Source organism: Ictalurus furcatus, chromosome 3, assembly GCF_023375685.1.
Source record: "Ictalurus furcatus strain D&B chromosome 3, Billie_1.0, whole genome shotgun sequence".
In the NCBI taxonomy this organism is placed as follows: Eukaryota; Metazoa; Chordata; class Actinopteri; order Siluriformes; family Ictaluridae; genus Ictalurus; species Ictalurus furcatus.
This window is the reverse complement of record NC_071257.1, coordinates 21,741-31,248: the sequence shown is the minus strand read 5'-3', so window position 1 is coordinate 31,248 and position 9,508 is coordinate 21,741. Positions and strand designations below refer to the sequence as shown.

Sequence of the window (9,508 nt, the reverse complement as noted above, 5' to 3'; positions counted from 1 at the left end):
TTGGTTGGTGTTACTGTTTGTATCACTAAAAATCAAAAGAAACTAAAATCCCCCAAACTAGAGGTTTTGCGGAGTAATTTCCCCACACGATGAAGCCATCTTTATTAGTTCCAAAGAAGTTCACTGTAGACCTCCAACAGCAGCCGCAGGTGTTCATGTAAATACCTCGTACAGTCAGGCAGGTGTTGGTTATTTAATGCAGAAACTCTAAACCTTTCACTGAAAGAAGTCAGTGTTACACAGTAAAAGTCTTTTATTTCAATAAGTACAAGAATAAGAACAATAATTGAACAATTAAAGCAACAACAACAACAGAACAATGAAACACAAACAAACAAACACACAGACATGAACAATCTTATTGCTGCTGCACTTTCACGATCAGCTCATCGCAGAGCTTTGTGACGTCTTCCACCTCCTTTGTCTGAAAACACACAGACGAAATACAAAATCACACACTGCAAGGACACAGCCAGGTTCTCTTCTACACACACCTGAGAGGAGATAAATGAGCTGAACTTTCTAATCTTACATTAAACATCCAACAAGCAGCTTTCGGGTCACGGTGAGATATTAATGACAAGTTCCTGTAACGCTTCCTCTGCTTTAAACTCGAACCCGAGGGTTACGACCTCATCTCAAACTAAAACAACTATCTACAAAGCTACAGTGCAGACGAGTTATTCTGACCGGGGGAGGGGAACCCCCCCAACACACCCAAGTGTGAAAGCAGCCTGAAGTATTTCAGTGTCGTACCTTCTGCTCCAGGTTCTTCTCCAGGGACTGCACTTTGAGCTGCTCTCTCCTCAACTGCACCTGAAGAGCAGAAACCTCCGATCCCAACTTAGCGCGCACCTCCGCTATCTGCTTATTCGCCCTGCAGAGAGAGAGAGAGAGAGAGAGAGAGAGAGAGAGAGAGAGACAGAGAGAGAGAGAGAGAGAGACTTAACTTCACATCCATTACAATCCATTAAAAAGGTTCAAGTAATCAACACGACTCCACATTCAGTAACCGCGCTGCAGTTTCACACTTCTACAGGTTACTATGGGAAGTAACCATAGAGACGACAGCGCTGTACAGATTATTTACTTCAAACTCTCTCTCGCTCTCACACACACACTATATAATGGCTCTGTCACTGTTTTCAGTCAGAAGAAGATATCAGAGCTCGTACTGGTCGATTTTCTCCTCGGCGTGAGTTTTCAGCGTCTGATAACGCTGCTCATCCTTCTGCAGTCTGGCCAAGTAGCTCTGAGCGCACTGTTTCAGCGTCTCCTCGTTCTACACACACACACACACACACACACACAGAGTACAACAGTAAGAAACACAGTGTAGTGGTCTGTAATTGCATTCACACATTTATTAGATGCAGGACTAGTAACGATAACAAGCATGTGACCAACATCTATTCATTCTAAAGAGTTCTACACATGGGGGGAGCGCCTTTCAAGTTTCAGTCCACAAAAGTTCATTTTTAACCCAAAGACAGTGTAAATGTATTAAAATTCTAATGTTGGGTCACTTATGATCCCAAACACACAGACACGCGACACACGTCCTGTATGTAATGAGTATCTGAAATGAAAAGGGGCGTGACTAAGTGCTGGAAAGTGAGGAACACACCTTCTTGAAGCCATCGATGACTTCCTTGCGTCGGTCCAGACGCTTGACCACGTCGGAGAAGGAGCGCTCCATGTCGCTCAGCTCTTTGGCCAGCTGCTGTTTCTCCTGAAGCACTCTGCTCAGCTCAGCCTGCGCCAGCTCGTCCTTCTGCTTGTGCTCGGCTGCACGTTAAACACAGTCCGTCAAACAGGTGCGTAATGAACGCGCAGAGAGACAGAGAGAGAGAGACCGAGGAGAAGAGTGAACAAGTTCAGACGTTACTGTAACGCACCTGTGAGCTGAGCGATGAGTGCCTCGAACTCTGACACGATCAGCCTAGCGAGGTAGGAAGCGTGAGATTAGACACTGACTGTAAGTAAACACTGATGAAGAGGTGTTGACTCGGAGCATGCACTTACACCATGTGCTGATTGTCCAGCGTGAGCTTCTCGATCTGAGCCGCCGCCTACAAGAACACACACGGCTTTTAAACTCACGCACTTCGTTTTACATCTAAACCATCATCCATGGACAGAACACTCACTCGCCCCAAACGATATAAACACAACAATAAAATAAAACAGGAGTGTGCTGGAATAAAACTCGAGTGATCGGGTCACTGATGAATCGTTAGCAGAGTTATTCATGCTAGGTGATCATGTGTATTTACTGAAATTGAATTAAATGGGTAAGGAGACACAGAAGGTCAAAACTCAGAATTCACTCTGCTGACACAAATCTGAGATTCGGTCACGTGTTTAGTTCGAAGGAGATCAACTGTTCCTGATGGAGTTCCTGTTCAGCGTTCCCACCGCACTGGAGTACCCGTGAACTTCAGGGATAAGTGACGCGTTACTCGCCGCACCTGTTTTTGGGCCTTTTCCAGAGCAGTGTCCAGGTCTTTCTGAGTGTACTTCAGCATGTCCACGATCATGTCCTCGCTCTTCTGGGTCTGCTTCAGCGTCGGCACCAGCAGGTCCAGCACGGTGGGGTCCTGAACCACCGCAGGCTCCGCCTACACGCACACACACGATCTTTTATTTTACCAACATATATATTATAAACCTTTATGTACAGATAGGCGTTATTTACATCATTGGCGCGGAGCGTGTTCCTTTGAGACGTACATCAGGTAGTTTGAGAAGCATAAAATCTACAAGTTTTAGAAACTACACAGTGAACTAACGGTTAGGAATCATGAACATAAAATGAACACAGGAACTAGAGGTTTTAACTCTTACACAGGTCTCTCTTTAGTGTGTGTGTGTGCATATCTCACCGGTGAGGTAAAGTCCTCCAGCAGTTTTGAGCTTTCCTGCTGAGATTTCCTCCTGACCTCTGACCTCGCAGCCTCCATCATCCTGCAGCACACACAGCCTTTATTCTCACACACACACAGTGACCAAATCAGTTAAAACCTCACGGTTCGAGGTGACGCGTGACTGACCGGATGGCCAGAGAGGGACGAGGCAGACTGAACCCGGAGCTGGAGCTGTCTGCTGCAGCTTTCTTTGGGCTCTCCTTCAGCAGAGGGTCAAACTTCAGATAGAGGGACTGCTTACGCAGAGCAGATTCCTTAAACTACACACACACACACACACACACACACACGTGGATAAGACCATATATAATACACAATAATGTGTTTGTTTTTGTTCTTTAAATGCATATAAAACTATATCCACTCACAGTGCTGGATCCAAACTGCTCCAGATAATCGATCTGTCCATCCAGGTCACTCGGCATGACTGCAAGATAACAATTACACAATTCAGTCAATACTCCATGAAATGCTCACCACACACACACGCACACACACACACACTTACACATGGAGCCAGGAACGAATTCATCATCCGCTGCAATCATGTCAAACTCTGCGCTCTGGCTCAGCGCGCATGGAAAAGCCGGCTCCTCAGTCTTCTGTGGAAGAACCGGAACGCGGGGCTGGTGGGTTTCAGCGACCGGTAAGGCCTCGGGTTCTTCCGCCGCCTAAAACCACGGACACGACAGATGTTACCAAAGTCTTATTTTAAACCAAAATACAAGCAAAAATGTTAGTGAGAGAGGACTTCTCAGCAGTCACCTCAGTGAAAGATGGTTCAGCTTCTGCTGATTTTTCAGCTTCTGCTGATTTTTCAGCTTCAGAGGAAGGAGAACTGTTCAAACACAAATAAACCAACGGCGTTAAAAACGTACAGCTGATATAGTGGACTTCATATAGGATGCAGTTCTCCCCTCACTGACCTGTGTGTGTGGTTCTCCGGCTGTTCAGAGACTTGACTCGCCACTGGAGCGTCACGAGGAGGAGAACTTCCCATCTTCGCCTTCGCACCGAATGGATTAAAGTTCGGATCATCGAACTGGTCAAAGTCAATAGAGTAAGCGCCTCTCGCTGGAGGAATTTCTGTCGCCGCGTCACATGACTTGGGTTCGATTTCTGGACTTTTCTTCTCGGCGGGAGCAGACGCTGGTTTTGGAGCGGCGGTTTTCGTTTTGGAAAGAGGCGGCTTCTTTAAGCCGAGGCGTTTGGGAGGAGGTTTGCGTTCGACTTTGGCCCCATCGTCAAAGTGGAACTCCAAAAGCATGGGAGCCTCTTTAGGGGGCGCTACTGAGGGGGCGGCGGGGTCAGGGTTCACCTTGGTAAGGCCGGGCCTCTCCGTGGTGAGGAGTATATCTTCTCGCTCGCTGGGCGGCGCCGTCGCTCCCGAGCTCATCTCCTCGGCTCGAGACGGTGCCGAATTGCAGACGGGTGATTTCCTGGAGACGGGAGGAGTGTTCTGGAGTTTCGAACTACCGGTTTGGAAAGGGCTCACCGAGTCGAGGTTATCGAAATCAACCTGGTAGGATCCTTTAGGGAGTGAAAGTGACTCCTTTACGTCTTCATTAACTACAGGCGCAGGCTCCGGTTCAGGGATCTCTACGTTCACCATACTGTCGGCGAGCGACGTTATCTTCGGCTCGATGATCACAGTGGTGTCTGTGGACGCACCGTCCGCAGATAAATCCGCCAGGGAATTCTCCACAGATGGGATAAAAGGGAGAGTCTCATCCAAAGCCATGTCGGCCGTTTCCTTAACGGTTTCCACCTCTTCGGGAGCCGGCGACGATGCGGGGAGAGCCGGCTCCGCCACCATCAGGGTGTCGGACAGCAGAGCAGCAGGTTGGGTTGAAGACGGGATCATTATACTGGAGCTCTGGAAAGGATTCACACAGTCCAGGTTGTCGAAGTCGATGGTGTAGCCTCCTTTGCTCCGAATGGGCATGTCATCGTCAGGAAAGGAAGAGCCCGCTTCAGTGGGAACGCTGGGTGGAGGGGGCGACCTGGAACACCGGCAAATTATTATAAGCCTTACGAGTATATTTAACCCTGAACTCCTACCACGCGTGTTAATATAAAGCGTGCAGCACTCACGTGAGCATGAGAGACTCCAGCGCGTTAGTGCAGTCGTCCAGCGCGGCCATCGTGCCCACACGACTCGGGGACATGATCTTCTTCGTGACCGGGTCTCTGAGCGGAGTCTGGAAACACACCTGGAGGAACCATCTTTTCATTTAATAAATCGATAGAATCTAGACTGACAATACAATACAACAAATACAATAACGAGTACATAAACATACAGCGGCGCTGGGGAAAAATAAACATATGAATATTCACACATGCTGCACAAAGCCTGTTCAAACGATGGTGCTGCTGGGGGTTTTTAAGAGGAGGAATGAAAATAAATAAAGTACATCTAATCAACTGCTTCCAGCCTGTAAATGCAATAAACGTTTAAAAACAAAAACATATCACGATATCTCAGAAAAGGGTATTGTGGCAAAATTTATTACAGTATTGGTCTTTCATGATAATCACCCAGCTGTACAGACCATCACACAAATTCTAAATAAAACAAGAAAAAGAATCCCCATAACCAGTCATACCTTCACTCCTTTAGGGATGTTTTTGTTAAGGTTCTCGGCCTGAGACGGTCTCAGGATGGACGGCCTGCCGGTGGGCTGATCCAGAGCAAAAATGTCAGCGGCTGAGTCGGACGGGACGTGCTTGTGGACGAGCTGAACGCCCCGATTCTCATCGTTCACCACCTCTGAGCTCATACTGAGGAAGGAGAGAGAGAGAGAGAGAGAGAGAGAGAACATTCCAGCATAAAGCCACGCCCGGTCCACACACCACACACTCCAACACTGAGCATGTGGGTCTGCTGATAAGACGCGTGCCTTCACGCTGTAAATAAACAACACGAGGTCACGAGGCATGTGGAGAGAAAGAGTGAAGGGATGTGACGTGATACGTGTTGAAGTGTAACGTCACTGCCGTATCAATCCAGCGCTGGACATTACATACATACCATCAGACTTATACTATATACCATGCGTTACAGAAATGACTCCAATGGTGGAATTATAGTCACGTCTTTGTACAATGACGCACAGTGACGCAGTCCTTAACCCGTGCTTACTGATCCTCCAGTGCTGTAATCATCAGTCTCGGGACCTTGTGGAAAATCTCCGTTTCAACTCTGTGCTTTGAATCATCAGTTTTAACAAGAGAACCACGTCAGTCCGGTCAGCTGATGTGTGGGAGGATAAAGGATAAAGCATGACTGTGTCTACACAGCACAGTTTACAGCTGAAATCACAGCGACGAAGCTGTGAAAGAGCGTCCGAGACTCGGGACAAAGGACACGAAATATCGCCGTGAATAATGGCTTCCAAAATACGGTTTAGGTTTAGTGAAAACTTCCTTTTCAATCTAATACAATCGCTTTTATCTATACAGGACCTCACAGACACAAAGATAGAGATATAAAGCTGACCGGGATCTCGTGACAGTGGGAGTTTATGAAGGGAACAGGTGTGAGGACGGATAATTAACCTTTAACAGCATCAGGGAAATCGTCCACACTTACACAGTGAAGTCTCGGGTCAGGGTTTTTACAATCCAACACTCACTGGTTTGTCGTGTGTATGTGTGTACATGTATACACACACACACACACACACACACATACATACATATATATATATGTGCGCATGTGTGTATATAAATTTACTGTTCATTACCAAAAAGATAATTTGATTAAAACTAGGCACAGTGGCTCATGAACTTTCACTCTAGATCTTTATCTGAAGTTTATCAATCAGATTTAAAGAGATAAACAACTAATGTACCACCCTAGTGTCTGATCTTCAGATTACTTTAACAAAAAGATCTAGATCTTCTCTTCAAAATTGGTAAAAGTGCCATTTTCCCCTCACACACACACACACACACACACACACACACACACACACACACACACACACGTCATGCTAGTCAGGTTGCCTTTGTAATGGATGCTAGCTCTCCTGCTAATCAAGAAGCTATTAATTATATCAAAAAGTTTCAAAATATACACGAAGGGCTTCTGGGACAGACTTTAAACCTATTAATTATTCAAATCAACGAGTAAAGACAGAGTTAGCTAGCAAAAAAAACAAAAACAAAAAAAGAGAAAAAATATACGTTAAACTGCCAGACTACATGGACGCTAAGTTTTAGTTTAGCAGTGTATGAAAGTAGTAATATTATAGCAAACACGACAGCATGTGAAATATAAAGGAGAACTATTATTATGAAGATTCTGGCTAATGTGTTGTGTTTTGGTTTTTTATGTTATTTGATATGCTAATTAGCATAGCCGACGCCTTCTAGCTATAGTGACGGTTATAACAGACACAAACCCAAACTAGTAAAAAAAAAAAAAAAAAAACTACTAACGCGCCTACACTGCTGTTCAAAGTTCGCATTTAAATGTTAAATTATATTTTGCGTCAGGTGGTAAAACTTACCTCAGATTTTATCCCGAAATATCTTTCTCTTCTCGTGGCAGCTCCGCGCTCGTGCACACTTCTGTGTCCTCTGTTATGAGACGCCTCACTGCAGCAGCTACACATTTCAAATTTAAACGCCACGGTGTTTCGACCAATTAAATTCACCGCGCGGCGCCCAGGAGGCGGGATCTAATACGAATCCACCAATGGTGTCAGACAGCTCTGACGTTCTTATTGGTCCTTTCCAGAGATGGACGTGCGCACAGACGAATGAATCCGCGGTCCTAAACCCAGAGCCGGCGTTCAGAGCTCATCGGGAACTGAATGTAAATCAGGTTCTCGTGTGAGATTTTGCTTAGCGTCATCAGTTAATATTAATATTAATGTTAATAATATAGTACAGAAGAAGCACGTACGTGCATGTATTTGAATAGTATATAACTATGGTTTATAAATAAAATTCATATAATTACGTCATAATTGTATTTAACCGTCGAGAGCTCGTGCACTGGTTCTAGATCGGGTTCTAGAACAGTACAGAACGCAAGTCCGGTGAATGAAACTAAGGTTAGCCAGTCTGGTTACCCGGTAACCCATCGCTTACCTGGGGAAGAGACGGCACCAGGATGCACTATGGGAAGAAGGCGAGCCGGTGGAGGCAGTGTGATGCTCTGGGTGATGTTCTGCTGGGAAACCTCGGGTCCTGCGTTCATGTAGATGTTACTTTAACCACCTACCTAAACACTGCTCCAGACCGAGTTCACCCCTTCATGGTAACGGTGTTCACTAATGGCAGTGGCCTCTTTCAGCAGGATAACGCTCCCTGACACACTGCACACACTGTTCAGGGACGGTTTGAGGAACAGGACAAAGAGGTGAAGGTGTTGACTCGGCCTCCAAGTTCTCTAGGTCTCAATCCGATCTGTGAGATGTTCTAGACAAACAAGTCCGATCCACGGTGGCCCCACCGCGCAACTTACAGGACCTAAAGGATGTGCTGCTGACGTCTTGGAGCCAGAAACCACAGCACACCTTCAGAGGTCTTGTGGAGTCCATGCCTCGACGCCTCAGAGCTGTTCTGGAGGCACAATGAGAGGGGAACCTACACAATATTAGGCAGGTGGTTTTAATGTTACGGCTGATCTGTGTTTATATCCATAAAGGAGACAAATATTCATTCTTTTTTTCTGAACCCCAGAAAAGTATTTGAGGTGTCAATAAAATATATTTTTTTATCATTAAGAATGCAGAATGTAGAAGCAGTTTTTCTTACTGTTTATTTACAGGTGCATCGCAAAGAATTAGAATATTGTGGAGAAGTTCATTTTTTTCTGTAATTTAATTCAGAAAGTGGAACTTTCACTTATTCTAGATTCACTCTTCCTCCGGACTCTGGGACCTTGATTTCCAAATGAAATGCAACATTTACTTATCATCTCCCCGTGATTGTGGTTGTGTACTGAACCAGACGGAGAGGTTAAAGGCTCAGGAAACCTTTGCAGGTGTTTGGAGTTAATGATCTGATTAGAGTCTTCCCAGGTGGACATTTCTGTCTTATAAATTCTTTATCGAATACTCTGAGGTGCTGGATTTTTGCTTTCCGTGAGCCGTAATCATGGAGATTAAAACAAAAGAAGGGCGTGAAACATTTCACGTTATGTGTAATGAATCTAGAATACATGAAAGTTCCACTTTTTGAATTAAATTATGGGGAAAAATGAACTTTTCCACAATATTAAAATTTTTTGAGATGCACCTGTACATGTCATTCTGGATAGGGAAATGTACAGATATCATTTTTTAAAAATCACGTTATCCTCCTTGTTTTAAAATGTTGACCTGAAAATCAGACATTCCGTTGTATTTTATTTTGAAAAATGAAAAATCTTTAGGTATTTTGAACCTAATAATAAAATAATCATTTTGTAATTGAGCTACTCGGTTTGTGCACCGCTAGAGGGCAGCAGATATACTGTTGGGGATTTACACCAGGGAAAAAAAAACCCCTCTGTGTGTGTGTGTGTGTGTGTGTGTGTGTGTGTGTGTGTGTGTGTGTGCGCGCGCGTTTGGCTGAGCAATTTT

General features: G+C 45.1%; 1 protein-coding gene across 1 annotated transcript; it reads right to left on the bottom strand.

Annotated features, from left to right (window-relative positions):
• Positions 1–235: 235 nt before the first annotated feature.
• On the bottom strand, positions 236–7,632 carry tacc3 (transforming, acidic coiled-coil containing protein 3). Its single transcript, XM_053620186.1, has 16 exons — positions 7,445–7,632; positions 5,537–5,711; positions 5,022–5,140; positions 3,854–4,930; positions 3,693–3,765; positions 3,436–3,598; positions 3,296–3,354; positions 3,054–3,187; positions 2,886–2,967; positions 2,472–2,621; positions 2,026–2,072; positions 1,899–1,942; positions 1,628–1,788; positions 1,176–1,282; positions 757–877; positions 236–424 (listed from the first exon to the last, which is right to left on the bottom strand). The coding sequence occupies exons 2-16, from the start codon at positions 5,708–5,710 to the stop codon at positions 359–361; spliced, it is 2,577 nt and encodes an 858-aa protein (XP_053476161.1). The 5' UTR covers position 5,711; positions 7,445–7,632; the 3' UTR covers positions 236–358.
• Between the last annotated feature and the right edge of the window lie 1,876 nt (positions 7,633–9,508).